This window comes from Schistocerca serialis, chromosome 9 (genome assembly GCF_023864345.2).
Source record: "Schistocerca serialis cubense isolate TAMUIC-IGC-003099 chromosome 9, iqSchSeri2.2, whole genome shotgun sequence".
In the NCBI taxonomy this organism is placed as follows: Eukaryota; Metazoa; Arthropoda; class Insecta; order Orthoptera; family Acrididae; genus Schistocerca; species Schistocerca serialis.
In genome coordinates this window covers 493800980-493822772 of record NC_064646.1, presented here as the reverse complement: position 1 = coordinate 493822772, position 21793 = coordinate 493800980, and the positions used below count along the sequence as shown (strand labels likewise).

The following is a 21793-nucleotide window of genomic DNA, read 5'->3' as shown; positions in this document are numbered from 1 at the left end:
GGGATAGTGGAAAAGGAGAGAAATAAAAAAAACTGGGTGTGGTCGTGGGATGACGGCGGTGTAGTGTTGGAATGGTTACAAGGAAGGGACTGGATGCGTGAGGACAGTAACTATCGAAGGTTGAGTCCAGGAGGGTTATGGGAATGTAGGGTGTATTGCAGGGAAAGTTCCCACCTGCGCTATTCAGAAAAGCTAGTGTTGGTGGGAAGGATCGAAATGGCACAGGCTGTGAAGCAGTCATTGAAGTGAAGGATGTTATGTTTGGCAGTGTGTTCAGCAACAGGGTAGTCCAATAGTTTCTTGGCCCCAGTTTGTCAGTGGCCATTCATTTGGACAGACAGCTTGTTGGTTGTCAAACCTACATAGAATGCTGCACAGGGCTGCAGCTTAACTTTTAGGCCACTTGACTGGTTTCCTTTGATGGGATAGGTGATGTTAGTGACTGGACTGGAGTAGGTGGTGGTGGGAGAATGTATGGGACAGGTCTTGCATGTAGGTCTACTACAGGGGTATGAGCCATGAGGTAAGGGATTGGGAGCAGGGGTTGTGTAAGAATGGATGATTATATTGTGTAGTTTCAGTGGATGGCGGAATACCACTGTGGGAGGGGCGGGAAGGATAGTGGGCAGGACATTTATGATTTCATGGCACGATGAGAGGTAATCGAAACCCTGGCGGAAAATGTAACTCAGTTGCTCCAGTCCTGGGTGGCACTGAGTTAGGAGGGGACTGCTTCTCTGTGGCTGGATGGTGGGACTTTGGGAGGTGGTGGGAGACTGGAAAGATAAGGCATGGGAGATTTGTTTTTGTACGAGGTTGGGAGGACAATTATGGTCAGTGAAGGCTTCAGTGAGACCCTTGGTAAATTTCGAGAGGTACTGCTCGTCACTACAGATGCGACGACCATGTGTGGCTAGGCTGTAAGCAAGGGACTTCTTGGTATGGAACGGGTGGCAGCTGTCGATGTGGAGGTATTGCTGGTGGTTAGTAAGTTTGATATAGACGGAGGTACTGATATAGCCATCTTTGAGATGGAGGTCAACATCAAGGAAGGTGGGTTGTTGGTCGACTGGGACCAGGTGAAGCAAATGGGGGAGAAGTTGTTGAGGTACTGGAGGAATGTGGTGGATAGGGGGTCCTCACCTTTGATCCCCATAGCAAAGATGTCATCAGTGAATCTGAACCAGGTGAGGGGGTTTAGGATTCTGGGTTTGTAGGAAGGATTCCTCTAGATGACCCATGAATAGATTGGCATAGGATGGTGCCATGCGAATTCCATATTACTAATTTTTGTTTTGAAATGTCTATTACTTTCTGGAGAGCTCTCATAAAAAGCTGTGCAGTGGTTGCAGCACAGCTTGTATATAAGATGGATGCTTTCACTGGTTGCCTGGGCTTTGATGGGTAAGATAAGCTTGTGACAGTACTGGAATAGGACATGCTGGGTGGTTGGATTCAGCGGGTCTTGCATCTGGGTATTCCACAGGGGTACGATCCCTTTCGCAAGGAATTGGGACTGAGAGTGGCATAGGGATGGATGTTATGGAAGGTGGGTGGGTGACGGACCACAACTTTAGGAGGGGTGGGAATGATCTTTGGTTCAGTTGTTACTGCCAGGTGTGGTATTGTTTGATGAGGGTGGGGGATGCTTGTCCTTGGAGGTGGTAGGATGATTAGGGGTGTGTGGGGATGTGACACGTGAAATCTGTTTGCAGACTGGGTACAGTGGATAGTGTCTGCCTGTGAAGGCTTTGGTGAGACCTTCAGCATACTGGGAAAGGTAGTTCATGTCAGAGCAGCTATGCTGTCCATGGGTGGCAAGGTTGTATGGGAGGGACTTTTCGATGTAGAAGGTATGTCATCTGTCAAAATCAGTTACTGTTGGTAGTTTTAATGTGGGCAGTGGTGTGAATGGAGCCATCAGAGAGGAGGTGGTCAATCTATAATCAGAGAGAAGGTGGTTAATGTATAGGAAGCTGGCATGCTGGGTTGAGGAGGACCAGGTGAAGCAGATGGGAGACAAAAGTGTTGAGATGGTGAAGAAATGAGGGTAGGGTGTCTTTGCACTGAGTCCAGATAATGCATATGTCATCAATGAACCTGAACCAGACCAGGGGTTTTGGGTTTTGAAGGCTAGGATGGGTTCCTTTATATGGCCCATAAACTGGTTGGCATGTGGGTGCAGATACTGTACCATGGATTTGTTTGTATACCTTCCATTCAGAGTTATACAGGGTGAGTACAAAATCTTGCCCTGATTATAACAATTTATTACAGAATAACCGTTTGACATAATAATTTACATTTGATGCCTTTACATAGGTTAGTGTTACTAGTTTTTTTTTTTTTTTAAGACAACTTGCGTTAGTGAACCTCAACGTGTGCTCCCTTGGTAGCTCGGAGAATGTCAAGGCAGTATTCCAGTTCCAACCAGGTGTTTCGTAATGTCTTCTGTCACAGTACCTCCAGCAACTTCTATCCTAGCCTTCAGTTCGTCGATGTCAGCAACTGGTGAGACAAAGACCCTGTCCTTGATATAACCCCAGAAAAAAAGTCAAGGGGCATAATGTCTGGAGAGGTGGATTGGTGGATTGGAAGGAATGATCCAACACCCTGTCCACCCCGCTCTCGAGACATTACGTCCCTTGACTTTTTTGGGGGGGCTATATCAAGGACAGAGTCATTGTCACACCAGTTGCTGACGTCGACGAACTGGAGGCTAGGACACAAGCTGGTGTGGATAGTGTGACAGAACACATGTTACGAAACACCTGGTGGAAACTGGAATACCGCCTCAACATTCTCCGAGCTACCAAGGGAGCACATGTTAAGGTTTATCAACATAAGTGGTCTTAAAAGAAACTAGTAACTCTAACCTATGTAATGGCATCAAATGTAACTTATTATGTAAAACAGTTATTCTGTTATAAATTTTTATAATCATGGTAAGACTTTGTGCTCACCCTGTATATTAAGATATGGTTACTTAGGTGAAGGAGGTAGTGGGTTTGGAGTCTGAAAGATGTTGTAAATTTCAGTTGCAGTTAGACCATGGGCATCAGGGATGTTGGTGTGTAGGGAACTGGTGTCAACAGTGACCAGTAGGGAACAAGGAGGCAAAGGGGTGGGGAGTCAATGAAGGAAGTGGAAGGCTAGATTTTGGGCAATTGGTTGGAAGTACTGGTCAATGAGGGCCAAAGTCCTTTCACTGGGGGCAACAACCAGCTGCAGTGGGGTGTCCAGGATTGTTGGGTTTGTGAATTGTGGGGTGTGATTGGGCTGAGGAGGGAAATGGAATCAGGGAAGAGGTTCTGGGAAGAGCCTAAGTGTTAAACAGGAGTTTGAAGTTATGTTTGACTTCTGGGATGGGATCACTCTGGTATAGTCTATAGGTGAATGATCCAGACAACTGGCTGGGGTAGTCACTGCGACTCGTCATGGCAATGGTGGAGCTTTGTGAGCAGGGAGGATGGTTAGGTTGGGGTCTATTTTGAGACTCTATATTGCTGTCCTTTCCTCTGCTGAAAGGTCAGTCATCTTAGGAAGGGACATAGAGAAGGATGGTAGGCCAAGTTGTAGATAAGAAATACCTCAGAGATGACCAGGACCTTATTAGATTGAAGGGTGGGAGAAAAACAGCTGGATGATAGTATGAACTGGGAGAGACAGGGTCAATTGTTGGAATTTTGTTGGAGGGATTTGACAAAGAAGTGTTTCCATTGCAGGAACCAGGTTAAGGAGAGTAGGTCCTTGAAAAGTCCAACATGGTTAAATTTGGGTGCAGGGCTAAAGGTTGGGCTTTGGTTAGGACTGAAACTTCTGTTGGGCTGAGGATTTTGATGGAAAGGTTAACAAAAGTGTTCTGGTTTTTAGCTCGTGGATTTATTGTTGGTAGGTGTTGTGTTGGCAGAAGAGCCAACACCGTGTTACTAGTGGGCGCCGAAATGCACGCGTTTTAGCTCACGCAGGCTGGCATGAGGAGGGAAGGACTCTACTGACGTGAGGTCTGGAACATGACAAGGAATTAGAATTCAGAAAGCAGATGTAATTAGTTTGATACTTAACTTTAATCCATTAATGATGAAAGTCACTCTTGACGGTACATGATTCACAATATTATCTGTTCAGAATATATAGTAATTGAATATGGCGCCTTGCTAGGTTGTAGCAAATGACGTAGCTGAAGGCTATGCTAAACTGTCGTCTCTGCAAATGAGAGCGTATGTAGGCAGTGAACCACCGCTAGCAAAGTTGGCTGTACAACTGGGGCGAGTGCTAGGAAGTCTCTCTAGACTAGACCTGCCGTGTGGCGGCACTCGGTCTGTAATCACTGATAGTGGTGACACATGGGTCCGACGTATACTAATGGACTGCGGCCGATTTAAAGGCTACCACCTAGCAAGTGTGGTGTCTGGTGGTGACACCACATTCCTCCCCCGCAAATTGGCGTACGGTTGTGGTATAAGGCCCCCGCCCGCCGTGGGGAGGACCCCATGTTGACGTATGCAATGAGGTGGGGAGCCTAACAACAGACGAGGCTGTGCCACCCGTACCCTGCCATTCGGACCGCGAGGAGCTAGGGAACGCCTGAAAACAATACTCCAAGGTGCACGCCAATATGCGGTGTATGCGCCCGTAGAGAGACAGGAGGGGCCGAAGGGTCAACCTCCATCGGGCCGGGGCGCCCCACGGGCGAAGACAACATATGGTCCGAAACGGGCAAGAGTTCCATCTCGGAGGACACGGGGTCATCGGGAGTGATCGGTGGCGCGTTACCCAGGGTGGCACCCGGCGGCTGCAGCGAAGCGTCCACTGCGGATGTCGCCAGCGGGAGAACAGGCGGCGGCGGCGCGTCGCCATGGGGCAAAATGGAAGGCAGCGTCGGTAACACCTGGGGCTGAGGTGAGCCAGTACATAGTCCCTGGGGCGCTGACCAGACGGCACCGTCGCTGAAAGCAGACGGCAAGTGGCAGATCCCGTGCGACGACAGAGGCGCAGCTGATTGAGATGCCGGCGCACCTCACCAGAGGCCCCCGAAACCAGATACATAGTGCGTCCGAGGCAGCGAAGAATGCGTCCTTCGAGCCAACGCCATGAACCTCGATAGTGGCGGTAGTAGACAACGTCGGCTGGGGCAAAAGCAGGTGTCTACCACTGCACAGGAATGAGATGCAGCGGATGTAGCAAAGACATCAAGGTTCGATGATGGTGACCATGGAGCAACTCAGCCGGTGAGCGACCATCTTGGGGCTGAGAGCGATACGAGGACAAAAAGAGCAATAACGTGTCCTCCCGAGAATGCGACTCTTTCACCTTCAACATCTGTGACTTGAAAGTCCTGACCAATCGTTCAGCGGCACCGTTGGACTGTGGCGAAAACTGCGCGGACGTCAGATGTTGAATACCACTGGCCTTGCAGTATGACTGAAATTCTGCGGACATGAATTGTGGGCCATTGTCGGAAATAATGGTCTGTGGAAGACCTTCAAAGCAAAAGATAGCAGATAATGCTTGGATGGTGGCAGATGATGTCGTGGAAGACATCCGGACAACAAAAGGAAAATTACTGAATGAATCTATCACAACCAACCATCGAGCATTCCAGAATGGACCATCAAAATCGATGTGTAAGTGTTGCCAAGGGAAAGTGGCTTTTGGCCACGCAAAGAATTTCCGTGGTGGTGCTGATTGTTGCAAGGCATAAGCCATGCAAGAAGAGCACATTTTTGTAATTGCGGCATCGATTCCGAACCAGGTACAGTGCTGACGAGCAAGTTGTTTCGTTCTCACTATATCCCAATGTCCTTGGTGGAGAAGCTTTAAGACAGAGGACTGTAACGAATGTGGGACCATGACCCTGGACTGATCATTATCAGAACGCAAAAAATCGACGAACCAATGGGTCCTCGATCCGTGACTTTGACAAGGACCATTGCGTAGCAACAAAACGCAGAATGGTAGTAAGGACAAGGTCGGCAGTTGTGGCTGTAGCTACACGACGAAAATCAATTGGAAACGATTCGACCACGTCATCGGTTTCCGAATCAATGAACATGCAAGCAAGTTCGGAGGAATCGAATGCCCTATCCTCAGCAACAGGCAAACGGGACAACGCATTGGCGTTTCCATGCTTAGCAGTGGACCGATACAAGATATCATAGTGGTACTGCAAGAGGAAATTAGACCAGTGAATGAGTTTCTGTGCTGTACGTGGAGGTGCAGGCTTGTTCGGATGAAAAAGCGATGTCAAAGGTTTGTGGTCTCTGATTATGGTAAAGTGATGACCATACAAGAAGTAATGAAACTTTGTAACACCAAATACAAGAGCCAATGCTGCTTTCTTGATCTGTGAATAATTTCTTTGCGCAGATGAGCAATTTGGACACAAAGTCAATAGGGCAATCATGCGAGCCATCTTTCTGCGCAAGCACAGCACCGATCCCGAAATCCGATGCATCCACCATCAACAAAAGGGGCTTCTGGGAATCGAATGACGTAAGGCAAGTATTGGAAAGCAACGCCGATTTCAACTGGCGAAAGGCGCATTCGCATTCCGACATCCAGACGAATAGAACACCTTTACAGCGTAAGTGATGAAACGGAACTGAAATGGAAGAGGCATGTGGCACATATCTGTGATAATAGTTGATTTTTTCCAACACACTCTGTAGCTGCTTCAAATTCTGCGGCGAAGGCAAGTCTTGACCTAATAGCTGGTTAACTTAACATTTGCGGCACGCAATGGAGGTGTGCCCAGCTGTTTGTACGTGTCATGATTGATCAGTGAAACTGCAGCTCCAGTATCAAGCTGGAATGGTATCACTTTGCCATTAATGTCCAAGTCTACAAAAAGTTTATTGTCCTGCTGACGACAAGAGCGACTGTCTTGTGCAACATGAACTGACACTGGTACAAAATCACTTGCAACTTGACGGCAGTTCCAGCGATGGCGACACGCACTATTTGTGGGAAGAACACAGTCAGTGTTAGAGAGAGTGGCACTGGGCGGAGTGGAGTGAACGACATGAATTTCCTTGGGCGAAGTGTCACGAGCCTGAGTATGTGTGGTTCGATTCAGATTCTGGCGCGAAGCAAAGGGCCTGGAATGGTTTTGAGTTTCTGATCTGAGCTTTTTGTGGCAAACACTCTGAACATGTCCTTTTTTATTACAGTAAAAGCAAATAGCTTGGCGTGACAGGCAATTCTCACACGAATGTTTAGTAGCGCACTGCGGGCATGATTTGAGCACTGCATTTGCTTGCCGGCGCGGCACACGTGGCTGAGACCCTGGCGGCAGCAGTGCAGTCGGGCGCGAGGGCTGTTTACTGCTCCGTGCAGCTCGCCCAGCGGGCCGGTTAACCTGACACACGGCTGACGAAGTTTCAAATGATTCCTGAGCAAAGTCAAGTGTGTTCTGCTGGTCCAATATGTCCATCACTTGTTGAAGGGAGGGATTGATGAGTTTCAAAATCTGTTCCCTTATACGAACATCAGAAACGTGCTGTGCAATTGCATCACGTACCATAGTATCCGAATATGGGAGTCTACATTGATACTCAAAAGCACAATCCCTTTTAAGGCCTTGCAAGGTTTCAACCCACTCCCGATTAGTCTGACCTGCCGTACATTTTGTACGCAAGAAGGTATACCGTTTCGCAACTACATTGACTGATTGTTTGAAATATGCATCTAATGCAGACAAAATTTCTTCGTAGGACAGAGTTGCTACGTCGCATTGGGGAAATAATTTGACTATCATACGGTAGGTTTGCACACCGACGGACGACAAAAGAAAAGGCTGCCGCTCGTTACCTTGAATTCTGTAGGCGACGAGATGGAATCCAAATTGGCGTGACCACTCCGTACAGCTTTCCAGTGCAGCATCAAAAGGTCGGAAGGGCGGTGCAACTGCGTGTTGTTGCTGCGTTAGTGGTGGAGCGGCGGCTGCCGCATCGTTTTGCATTGCACGTTGACCCTGGATGAGCTGTCAAAGGGCATCCAGTAATGCCTGCGTCTGCTGATTCTGTAAGTGATAAAATTCGAACAGTACATCTGGAGATTGTGGCGAAGCCATTACACAACGAAATCAGAGCAGGATAGATAAGAACACCGTTTTTACACCTGTCGCCAATGTTGTGTTGGCAGAAGAGCCAACACCGTGTTACTAGTGGGGGCCAAAATGCACGCGTTTTAGCTCACGCAGGCTGGCGTGAGGAGAGACTGACTCTACTGACATGAGGTCTGGAACATGACAAGGAATTAGAATTCAGAAAGCGGATGTAATTAGTTGGATACTTAACTTTAATCCGTTAATGATGAACGTCACTCTTGACGGTACATGATTCACAATATTATCTGTTCAGAATATATAGTAATTGAATATGGCGCCTTGCTAGGTCGTAGCAAATGACGTAGCTGAAGGCTATGCTAAACTGTCGTCTCTGCAAATGAGAGCGTATGTAGGCAGTGAACCATTGCTAGCAAAGTCGGCTGTACAACTGGGGCGAGTGCTAGGAAGTCTCTGTAGACTAGACCTGCCATGTGGCGGGGCTTAGTCTGCAATCACTGATAGTGGCGACACGCGGGTCCGACGTATACTAACGGACCGCGGCCGATTTAAAGGCTACCACCTAGCAAGTGTGGTGTCTGGTGGTGACACCACAGTAGGGATTTTTATGTGGCAAGTTGATAAAAGTTCCAGCAGGCAGGCTGTGGGTGCTGTTAGGGTCTGATGGGGAGGAACACTGTGAGTAGGATAGGGGTTGTATAGTGGAGCCCAAGGTGGCAGTAGGATGTCAGCAGATTTGTTACAGCCACTTCCTGCACCGACTCTCACCACCTCCACCCCTTTACCTTTTGTTCCCTACAGGTCACGGTTGATGCCACTTCCCTATACACAAACATCTCTCATGTCCATAGTCTTGCTGCAATTGAACACTACCTTTCCCAACATTCTTAAGACTCTAAACCCGCTTCCTCATTCACCTAACTAACTGTATCCTAACACATAACTACTTCTCCTTTCAAGGGAAGGTATACAAACAAATTCGTGGCAGAGCCAGGGATACCTGCATGAAACCTCTTGTATGCCAATCTTCTTATGTTCCATCTAGAAGAAACATTCCCAACCTGCCAAAACTCCTCATCCTATTCAGGTTCATTCAAGATATCTTCATGGTGTGGACACGGGGCCTAAGACACCCTATCATCATTCCTTCACAACATCAACACTATCTCTCTCATTCACTTTGCCTGGTTCTCCTCAACTTAGATGTTGATCTCTTCCTGTCCAACAGCTCGCTCCACACCTGTGTCCACGTTAAACTCACCAACTACAGCAGTACCTCCATTGAAAGCTGCCATCCCTTCCACACCAACAAAATCAGTTTCATTATAGCATTGCCACTTCATGGCAGTGTATCTGCAATGACATGAATTTTCTTTCCCAGTATGCTGAAGGTATCACCAAGGCCTTCACAGACAGGCGCTATCCACAGGATCTAGTCTGCAAACAGATTTCATGTGCTATTTCCCCCACCCCAAGCCTTCCACCCACCCAAGATCTGCTAAAAAATAGTGCTCTCTTCATCATTCAGTACCACCCCAGACTGGACCTACGGAATTTCATACTTCGTAAGAGCTTTGATTACGTAGGCCAACAAAAAATTTTTTAAGAACTTTTTTTTGTGTATAGATTTTTATGAGCTGAATCCAAATCTAGCCTTAGTTTTTTTGTGTCACACATAGTTCTCAAGCAATATGCTTTTTATTTAATAGTGTAAAAATCCTATGCTAAACAGTAAATGGGGAAATTAATGAAATGCTTTGTTACAACATAAGCATGGTCTGTATTTGCAGTAAGCTATTTAGAACAATGATATGTGTTAATAGAGGTTTCACTTGTCAGCTGGAATTGTTTTGTATTTTCTTTCACTTTTTTTCAATGAAGTTTTTTCTGTAGCTTTTTCTACGATGAGTCGCTTGCTGAACATCTTGGTGAAGTGACCAGCAGTAATCCCCCATCGTGTTGGTGTTCCAGGGGCCTTGGTAGCGTTTTTCTATCACTTTAATGTCCTGGTAAAAATGCTCTCCTTGCTCCTCACTAACATCTCCCTTATTGTCTAGGAAGTAATGAAGGTGACTGTTCAAAAAGTGAACTTTCAGCCTCATTAAACATCCTAGTTTTAAACTTCTTTAACATTGTAGCTATAATAGAAACATATTCTGGGTCTTTTTCATGTCCTAAGAACTCTGTAACAACTTGCTTAAATGATACCCATGCTTCTTTATCATTTAAGGTCATTGTGGATTCAAAGTTAACATCAAACATAAATTTTATAATTTAGGTCTGACAAAGATGCCTTCTTTTGATTTAGCTTATGAAAGGTGTGGAAACTTTTGGCAGAGATACTTAAAACATGGTCCATCTTTAGGCAAAGCCTTCACAAACTGTTTCATTAGGCCTAACTTTATATGTAGAGGTAGTAGGAGTACATTTTTTGGATCTACAAGGTTTTTCCATAGACTTTTCTTCTCAACAGGTTTTAAAGACTCCCTCACAGGCCAGTTCTTTCTGCACAAATGTTGATCCCTAGCCCTACTGTCCCAGTCACACAAGAAACATGGAAAGTTGGTAAAGCCACCTTGCTGACAAAGGAGCATTCATGTTACTTTTAGATCGCCACATATCATCCAACCATGAACAGAATAGCCTATTTTATTTAGCACTATTTCTAGGTTTTCATAGCTTTCTTTCATATATACAGAATGTCCAACAGGTATAGATGCATACATGTTATCATTATGTAATAACACAGCCTTTAAACTAGTTTTGGATGAATCAGTAAACAGCCTCCAGTCTTCCTTTTTGTATTCAGTACCAAACTCATTCATCAGACCGGGAATGTCTAAGCAGTACACTAAATCACCTTCTTGTTAAAAAAACTTGGAAAATTGCTGCTCTCTCTTTCTATACATGTATATGCTGGTTCCAACTGTTAACAAGTTCTTTTCTTGTGATCTAGAGCCAAGCAATTCAGCTTTTTCTTTCAATAACCCCAGATCCCTAACCAAATTGCTAAGCTCACTCTGAGTAAACAATTTGGTCTCTAGACTTTCTGTATTACAATGGAATTCATCATCATCTGGTTCATCTAAATCACATTGTACATCAGAAAATACTTCTGTTGGAATAGAATTTAAATCATATGGTGGTTCAGGAACCGGCAAATCTACACCATGCCCTACTGGTAGGATGGCGGACGGAAGGTTAGGGTAGCTTATCACCTTCTTGTTTATCGAATTATGACCAGTAATATCAACACTACAAAAGTAGCAATCATTGGAACAATTTCTTCGCTCCCTCCATATCATAGGAACAGCAAAGCTAAAGGCTTTTTTCTCCTTTTTGGACCATTTCCTCAGATCTTCAACACACACATAACATACCTTATATGGCACCAAAGATTTATCTTGATCACCAAGTTTAAAAGTATGATAGATAAAGCTTTTTCACAAAGCCTGTAATGTTTCTTTGGTGTTTTTTAATCACAAATTCACCACAAATATAGCAGAAACCGTCAGCAGTGCTTTTACAACCACAATTAGACATTGTACTGAGCACGTGTACAGGTAGTGGGAAAGTGAGGGTAGGATGACAGTAAACAAAACACCATCTGTTAACACAAAAATAGAATTGACTCCCCCCCCCGATCAAATGTTTTGCAGCAGTGCTACCGATGTCATCTACATTCATCACATCTCCTTTTTAAATTATTTTAACTATATAATACCCATTAAATTCTTTTAAAATGGCTTAATTTAATAAATTTAACTGTAAAATGGGAAGAAATGGTGGTTGATACTGTTTTTTAAGTATCATATTTGGATTTCACACCCCAGAAAACACAAGAATAAGGTATTTTCAGCAAAAAAGTTTTTCCATCATTGGCCCGTGTTATCTATCACCGTGCTATCCAAGATGCTTCCCACCCCTAACCTCTGCCTAGTCCATCCATATACCACTCCCAATCCCAGCTGCTTGTCACAGGGATCATATCCCTGCAGAAGACCCAGATGCCTGACCTGTCCAGTCCAACCACTCATCACTTCCTATTCCAGTCCTTTCACAGGCTTATCCTACCCCATCAGAGTCTGGGCTACCTGTGAAGGCAGCCCTGTCATATTTCAGCTCTGCTGCAATCATTGAATAGTTTATTATATCGATATGACTACCAACCAGCTGTCCACCAGCATGAATGGCCACAGACAAACTGTGGCCAAGAAGAAAGTAGACCACCTTGTGGCACAACATGCTTGATTCCAGTGGATGCTTCACAACCTGGGCCGTCTGGATTCTCCATTTCACCACCAGCTTTTCTGAACTGCGCAGATGAGCATAATACATTCTCCGCTCCCAAAATTATCCTGGCTTCAACCTACAGTAACCTACTGTCCCCACGCCCTCCATCCAACAGTTTTTGCTCCCCTTCTCTTGTCACCTCCTCCGTTTCACATTCGCTCACCCTCTTTGTGTGCCACAGTACCCCCCATCCATTCCCCTTCCCTGCTCTTCTTTTCTACCCCCCCCCCCGCCCCCCCCCCCCCGCCCCACCCCCCCCCCCCCCCCCCGCCCCCCACACACACACACACCACCTCCTGATGCTGCACCTGGGTGTCTCTAGCCCCTGCCAACCCGCCAGACGGCACTCTTCTCTTCCCCACTTCCCTCACTCCGCTGTCCGTCCCCCTTGTCCACCCCACTCCAGATTGCTGTTCATATTACAGTTGCATTCCGGCCAGAGCTGCCAACGGTAGCAGTCATATGTGCAGGAGATTTGGTTGCTTGTGTGAATGTGTGTGTTTTCTTTGCTGAAGAAGGCTTTGTTCAAAAGCTGTAATGTGTAACAGTCTTTTTATTGTGCCTGTCTGTAAGTCAGTGAGTCATCTGTACAGTAAGTAGCTCTCTCTCCTTTTCCTAATATTGTTGATATTTTAACCTGGAATTTCCAAAGTGTTATTTATCTTTATTCAACTAAGGATCATATAAATTTGTCAAGGTATTACAGTGGCAATCAATAGACCAAAATATAACACACAACATATTTAACATGATTTGAGAGGGTAGGGCTGGTAGCCTGTGGTGATAGGACAGGTATTTGGCCATGGCCTAAATAAGGAACTATCACGGCATTTCACTTAGCGATCCAGAAAAACCCTGGAAAAAACCCAAATTGGGATGGGTGAGCAGAGCATCTCTGTCCTCCTAAATATGAGGTCAGCATCCTAACAGCTGTACTATCTCATTCAGGAATTCCCTGTTGTATAATGTGGCTTAATTTACATACAGTTTTTTCGGGTAATATGCAATATAAAACATAGTTTCCGTCTTCATTGCCCATGCACTGAGGACACCTGGGGATGACGACTCCCAGACTGTTTCTGGTCACTTGCAATGTGAAACATAGTTCCACTCTTCACTGCTACTCACACTAAGACACCCAACGATGACTCCTAGGCTGAGAACAGTCCACTGTGCCCCTTGCCTCAGTTCTGGACTCCACGCTAAACTGTCCACCCGAAAAACTAAGCCAACAGACAGTGTTATACATTGTAGATCTTGACACACAATCCTTGTGAAAGCAGTATATCATAATCATGTATTGTAATGTGACAAGGTGCTTTAGTTACCCCCTTTAATTACTATGCATTACTTATGAAGAACATTTTTAGCTGCCATTTCAGTCAAATGTGTTTTAATAATCTTTATCACTTCACTACAATTTTATCCCATGATATGAAATGCTATTTCAAGTTTTTGTTGTTTTTTTCCCCTCTTGGTAAATGTAACTCCAAACAAGCCCTTGTTCCATGAATTTGAATAGAACTATTAGGGCAGTATTTTTAGTATTTTCACTTGCATGCATCACATATTGGTATGTGTACTTGCCTTGTGCAGTAAGGTTGCCTGATTTCTTAAATAGCTGCTTACATTGAGCCTGCAGTTTATTCTTATGACCATTTTCTGCAGTTTAAAAACAGAGTTCTTTCCCCCCCCCCCCCCCCCCCCCCCCTCCCCCAGAAAGTATCACATAGCTAAGAATTGAGTGTATGTTGGATAGAAGGTCACAACAAGACTCCTGTTACAAACTAATGCTAACATCCTAAGAGCATAGCATGCTGATGACATTCTTTTTGCTGGTATCTGTGTATATTCACTCCGTGTTAGTTGACAATCAGTGTTCATCCTGCAACTAATTCATTGTTTAGCATTTAAAAACAACTGAGCAACAAGTCAGAGATTTTAACTAAGTGGGGAGAGCTTTCAGAACTCAATTTACAATCAGCCCCATAAATGTTGTAGCTGTTCTGTATATTCTGGCTATTACACACAAATGGAACATGAAGGAAACACAATACATAACCAGCATAACTGATATGACTACGAACTTTACTGGTGTTAAGGAGGCAAAAGCAAAACTTTTTTTGTAGGGGCATTTATTTTTATGTATTTGCATTCCTGATTGCCTTACCATTCAGTTCTCACTGTAAGTTTTGACCATTTCCTCCAAAAAGTAATAAATATGTCACGACTATCACAACAGTGCCTCACCTCCTTTTTCTTTCACCATTACCACCTTTTCCCAAATTATTTTCTTTTCTTTGCAATTACTCAAAATTTGTAATTTTGTGCAAAAAATTAAAAAGAATAGTTTTTATTAAAATAAGTATTTGATTTATGTATTAAACATTTTCAAGGTTAAATTCCTGGATAAAAGCTCACGCTCAGATGCACAGTCGTGACTACACACAAGCTATTGCAACATTTCGCCATCTGGATGAACGATCTGCACTTCGTGATAATGTTAATCTACTAGTCACAATGGGAGAATGCTATTATTATTGTGGAGACTTCAAAAATGCACTTATTGTTCTTCAGAGGGTATGTCAATAATGCACTTTAACCATAACCTGTACTTACTACCTTAATTTTTCTGCTGTGTGCCTTAGTTTGTTAACCTTAAGGAATATTCCATATATCCTGCAGGTTGCTAAAAGCTGTATTTAAGGCAGTAATATCACCATGTTGTGTAGAATGCCTGCAGCTTGCTCTGCTTCTGTAAATGTTTAGATAATAGCTACATTTATTTTATAACAATTACTTGCCTAATAATGCAAGCCTAATAATGCAATACTTTACTTCTCAGTGCCTGCCAACCAGTGCTTATAAAATGACTCCACAACCAGAAATACATCGATTTTAAATAATGGGTCATTGAATCTCAAATACTACTTAAGTGTCCAACATTGTGGTTCTGGAACAGTAAACAGTTAGCTGTTTGCGTGAAATATAATAAATAATTGTAATAGGTCTTCCAGTGCACACAATGTGTATTATGTACAAAACTGAAATTGTAATTGTGAAAACTGCTTAAAAAAAATTACAGATTTGAAAAGGCGGGTCAGTACTGATCTTCAAGAGGAAATATTCTTAGTATTATAAGTAGAAACATCAGACTAGAAATTTATCTTCTTATCTCTCAGAACTATAAGTTCAATCTTTAGGAAGAATATGTAAAAAAAAAAAAAAAAAAAGCACAGGCCAAGCTGTCTGTTTCTTTGTGGTTATAGATGCTTTCTACGTTAATGTATCTTTTGGCAGTATGTTGTATCTTTGGTCCTCTTATTAATGTACATCCTGCCTGTTGAAGATTTTTCCGTGGTATGATTTGATATTTGCTTTTGATTGTTGTACATTTGATTGAAATTTTGTCCCTTTCCATTGTACCGTGAAGATTTAAAAATTAGTGAAGAAAATGAAATGGCAATACACCGATTAATCGAACTGAGGGGAGTGGGGAGGGGGGGATTTCAGATAACCATTTTTTTAGTTAAGCTGTGGACATCTAATGTAATATATATAGTACAAACAATGGAAGTCCAGGTTGGAATATCAACTATTATGGAAAAGTTTGATTGCGGCGCACCGAAAGGCAACACATTAAGCTGTAGACAGGTGCAAAAAAAGTATGTTGTGCCGTTTACACACACACACACACACACACACACACACACACACACACACACACACACACACACACACACACACACACAAGACTGCTGTCTTTGGTTGCTTCGGCCAGACTGAAACTGAAACACGTCAAATGGGAGCAGCAAGCCATAGGTGAGTTTGAAAGCAGAGGGATGGCAAGGTACAGGGTGGGGAAGAGGAAACAGTGCTACCTAGCAGTCCGAAAAAACTAGAGGTGGCAAACAAGACAACACAGCGCAGCATTGGGAGGCTGTGGGGAAGGAAGAGAAGGAGAAAAAAGAGAGTGGAACGGAGAAAAGCACACAAGAGGAAAAGTATGGTGGATGCATTGACAGAGAACAGTGCATGATGAGGATGGGAGGATGTGATAGGACAGAGAGGGAGAGACTATTGGGTGAAAGGTGTGGGGACAGTAGGTTACTGTAGCTTGAGGCTGGGAGTGATTTTGGGAGCAGAGAATATGTAATGATAACTCCCATATGCACAGTTCAGAAAATATGATAGTGGTGGGGAGTCTCCAGATGACCCAGGTTGTGAAGTAGCCATTGAAATAAGCATGTTATGTTCAGCTGCAAGCTGTGCAACAGGAGGGTTCACTTTGCTCCTGGCCACAGTTTGACAGTGGCTGTTGATCCTGGTGGGTAGCTGTTTGGTAATCATAACAATATAAAAAGCTGAGCAATGATTGCAGCAGGGTTGGTATACGACATTGCTGTGTTCACTGGTAGTCGAGCCTCGTGTTGGGTAGGATAAGCCTGAGACAGGATTGCAATAGGAAGTGATGGACTGGGTAGATTGGGCAGGCCTTGCAGCTGGGTCTTCCACAGGAATATGAGCCTTTTGGTAAGGGAGTGGCATAAGGATGGATTGGTTGGGTGGGTTATGGAATACCACTTAAAGACGGATGGGAAGGATCTTGGGTGGGGTGTCTCCCATTTCACAGCATGATGACAGGTAATCGAAGCTCTGACGAAGGATTTTATTCAACTGTTCAGTCTGAGGTGATGTTGGGTTATGATGGGGACACTGGTTTGTAGCTTGTTCTTGGGATTTGTGGGAGGATTTGGGATGTATGGGGATATGGCAAGTGAAATCTGTTTGCAGACTAGGCCTAGTGGTTTGTCCCTGTTTGTGAAGGCCTTGGTGAGAACTTCAGCTTATTGGGAAAGGGAACTGCCGGCACTCCAGATATCCTATCCTTGGGTGACTAGGCTGTATGGGAGGGACTTTTGGTGTGGAAGGGATGGTAACTGTCAAAATGGAGGTAATGTGATGGTTTATGAGGACAGGGGTGTGGATGAAACCCTCAGAGAAGAGGTAGTCAATGTCCAGGAAGGTGGTACACTGTATTGTAAAGGACCAAGTGACATGGACGGAAGAAAAGCTATTGAGGTTATGAAGGAATGAGGATATGGTGTTCAGGCTCTGAGTCCAGACCATGAAGATATCATCAATAAACCTGAACCAGATCATGGGTTTTTGAAGGTTAGGCCCATAAAGAGGTTGACATATGAAGATGGCTGTGCCATGGATTTGGTTTGTTTACCTTTGCTTGAAAAGTGTAGTAGTTATAGGTTAGGATGGAATTAGTTAGGTGAAGAGTTAGTGGCTTTGGAGTCTGAAGGATGTTGAGAAAGGTAGTGTTCAGTTGTGGCATGACCGTGGCCATGAGCGACGTTGGTGTATTGCGAAATACTGTCAACAGTGACGTAACCCGGGGGTTAAAGATGGGGATGTTGGAGAGTTGGTGAAGGAAGTGCTTGGTATTTTTGATGTTGGAGGCTATATTTTGAGCAATAGCTTGGAGATTTTGGTCAGTTAGGACCGAAATTCTTTCAGTGGAAGCATAGTAACCAGATACAGTGGGCTGTCCAGGATTGTTAGGTTTGTGGATTTTGGACAGCATGCAAAAGGGGGGCGTGTGGGTTGTGATAAAGGTGTGGAGGGAAATGGATTCAGGAAAGAGGTTCAGAGAAGGGCCTAAGCCTTAAGCATGGATTGAAGGTTATGTTGGACAGCTGGGATGGGATCACTCTGGCAGGTTTATAGATGGAGGAGCCTGACTGTTGGTGGAGGCCCTTCTGGCAGGTAGTCCCTGTGATTGATGACGACAGTGGTGGAATGTTTGTCTGCAGATAGGATCATTAGTTGAGGATCTGTTTTGAGACGCTTCATAGCTGTCTTCACTTCTGCTGAAAGGTTGGTATTCTTTGGAAGGACTTGTGGATGGATGGTGAAGTCAAGTTGTAGGTAAGGGATTCATGGAATGTGACCAGAGATTGATTAAGTGGAAGGGGGGATTGCAGTTGGGTGGTGGTACTACTGGGAGAGACAGGGTTAAATTTTGTGATTAGGTTGGTTTGGGTAGGAGTGATTGGTGGCAAAGAAGTGTTTCGATTGCAATGATTGGGAGGAGGAAAGTACGTCTGTGACAAGCCCCAAGTGGTTAAATTTGGGCGAAGGACTGAAGATGAAGCTTTTGGATAAGACTGAAACTTATCTGGCGATGGGTATTTTTGGTGCAAAGATTAATAAAAATGTTCTGTGATTGTTTTGGCTCTGGATGGAGTGGAGTGTTGTAAGAGTGATTTGGGGATGTGTAAAGTTGAAAAGGTCATCTAGGCTGGGTCTGAGTGCTATGAAGTGCTGATGCAGAGGTACACTGTTGGTAGGATAGGATTTGGGTAGTGGTGCCCCAAGGCAACAGTCCACATTAAACCCTCTGCATTTCAACAATTCATATCCATTCCACACCAAAAAATTCCTCCCATGAAGCCTAGCCACCCAGGGACAGCCGTCTGCAGTGACGGCAGTCCCCTTGCCTAGTATGGTGAAGGTCTCACCACTATCACTAGACCTAGCCTACAGGCAGATTTCTTGTAGCATATTTCCACACACCCCAAATCCTCCCTCCATCATCAAGAACCAGCTATAAAGAAGTGCCCCTTTGTCAGTCAGTACCACCATGGACTAGAACAATACTTCGTCAGGGCTTTGGTTATCTATCATTGTGCCCTGAAATCAGGGATATCCTACCCAAGATGCTTTCCACCACTCCTAAAGTGGTGTTCCATCACCCACCCAACCTCTGCAACATCCTGGTCCATCTGTATGCCACTCCCTATCCCAACTTCTTGTCACAGGGATTGTATCCTTGCGGGAGACCCAGGTGCATGACCTGCCAAATCCACCCACACAGTTCTTCATATACCAGCCCCATCACAGGCTTATCTTAGCACATCAGAGGCTAGGCCATATCCTGTTCCAGTTCTGGTGCAATCATTGCTCAGGTTTTTATGTTGGTATGACTACCAACCACCAATCTACCAGGATGAATAGTCACCACCAAGCTGTGACCAAGAGCAAAGTGAGCCACCCTGTTCCACAACATGCAGCTGAACATAACATGCTTGATTTCAATGGCTGCTTCACAACATGTGCCATCTTGATCCTCTCATCCACCACTAGCTTTGCTGAACTGCACAGTTGGGAGTTATCTGTACCACATATTTTCCACTTCCAAAATCATGCCAGCTTCAACCTACAGTAACCTACTGTCCCCACACCCTCCACCCAAGAGTTTATGCCCTCTGTCCTGTCAACTCCTCCCAACTCATGCCCTCACCCTCATTGTGCGCTGCTCTCTACCAATGCATCCACCTATCTTTTACCCTTCTCTGCTCCTCTCTTTTCCAGTCCCTTTTCTCCTTTGCTTCCCTCTCCTACAGCGACCTGATACTGCACCAGGTAGCCTTACCTGCAATCTTTAGTCCCTACACGCTCTGTCTGGTGGGGAGGAGGGAGGGGAGAGGGGGGGCGGGGGGCACTGGCTCGTGTGAATATGTGCGTTTCTTTTTTCTGGTGAAGACTTTGTCTCAAAGCTTAAGATGTAACAGTGTTGTGCATGTCTGCAACTCAGTGTGTCGTCTTTACAGTTAATAGCAGTGTATCCTTTCCATAAATGTTAACGTGTGCTACAATATTTTGTAGTGTAATTACAATGCCTATTTGTGAAAAGTTTTGAAAGTCAAGCTAATTCAAAAATCTCTTCATAAGCTTCGCTTATGTTCCTTATTAAAGTTAAAATTACTTTTTTGTGGACTACAGGACATAATATAAAGTATACTGTATTTAATAAAGTAGTTTTTTGCATATAACTTACTCATTCAAAAAATTCGGTTTGTTCCTTTTCTCCTTCCTCACATTTTCAAGCAGCAATGCCCTCTTATCACTTCATTAGAAGGACATTTGTCAGCATTGACTCACGGTAGTGTTCAACAAACCTTAAGGCAACCCAAACAACAACATATGTACTGTACTTTCTGCATTACTCTATACTTAGTAGGTTTTTGGAATATAAGTTCTTAACATAGGCTTACCTCTAGTGCTCGAAAATGATGGTCAGCTGTCACGCTGCCATCCATGTCATCTACTTCAGGCTCTTTGATCGTGTCAGAATTTGACATCCACACTGTTTCTACAATTTCTTGCTCTGTGATTTATTGGTGATCATTCACGACAACTCATTTGTACGCCTCACATGTATCCATGTATCCACATCTGGGAATTCTTTTTACATCATCTGTCAAATTTTCTGACTCATCTTCTTCAAATTCATTATACGTTTTGCTCCAGTTCCTTGGAGAGTTGCTGCTTGCATGTTGTCTCAGGCTTGTTCAAACCAATAAATTACATATCATATTTAACACCTTCAGCACATTATTTATGTTTTGGTAATTGAGGTCACTATTTTGCAAGATATTTCTTGAAAGTAGCCCATGTATTTCTCAAAAATATCCCATGGCAGTGCTGTTTAAATGCCACTATTATGCCCTGATCCAGTAGCTGTATTAGACTGGTAACATTTGGGGGAAGGAAATGCATATAAATATCATCTCTTTCTAAATTGCAAGGATGCATAGGTGAAGTGTCAGCCAAAAACTTTTCAATTTTTGGTAAAAACTGATCATTATACCATTTGACAAAGGGTTCATGGGACATCCAGTAACTTTTTGCACTTTGTAAAACTCTGTTAGCACATTTTGGCCAACATCCTTAAAAGACTTCCTAATAAATGTAGTGGGTAAATTATGGGTGTCAGAAGCAATTAACTCCTATTTCATTGGACTTGTAAATTTGATCCTTGATGCAGCCTGGGGTATACTCTTCAAACTCTGTTTGAAAAATGTTGACTGTGTCTGTGTCTGCACATAACTTTTCCCCACATACATTTGATTACCAAATGCTGTGTCTGTTTTTAAACTTGAAAAACCATTTTTTTGGGTGGGTGTGGGGGGTGGGGAGGGGGTGGCAGTCAAAGACACGCATTTTCCTTGTTGTTGAGTGAACAAAAGATAGAGCTTTGTCTACTTTTTCAAAGTCAGTTTTTTTACTGTTTTTCTATGAGGATTTTTCACAGCTTACTCTAGAAATTCAAATTTTCATTTGACCCATTCTGGAATGGTAGAAACTCCACCTCTGTAATTAGTCACAACCGTTTTCAGTAAATTTTCTTTTTCAACTTCAGCTATGTTATCAGTGAAAGTAAACACAACATGCTTTTGTTTAGTCACCACAGTACAAAAATATGCATAAAGTAGAAAGAAACAACCACTCATATGCACTATTGCTGGCAGTGTAGCTTTGGTTAGACTGGTGATTTGCTGGATGGGAAAACAACTGGAGGTCAGGCAGTTTCAGAGAAGCTAGGTTTGGGTTGACCCAAGTTCGGTTAACCATGGT

General features: G+C 44.0%; 1 protein-coding gene across 1 annotated transcript in view; it reads left to right on the top strand.

The window, feature by feature from the left end:
- Positions 1–21793, top strand: part of LOC126418733 (anaphase-promoting complex subunit 7) — a 153516-nt gene that overhangs the window by 67449 nt on the left and 64274 nt on the right. The window contains exon 5 of the mRNA XM_050085647.1: positions 14758–14941. Within this exon, the coding sequence (XP_049941604.1) occupies positions 14758–14941 (184 nt within the window). The remainder of the gene's footprint in view (positions 1–14757; positions 14942–21793) is intronic.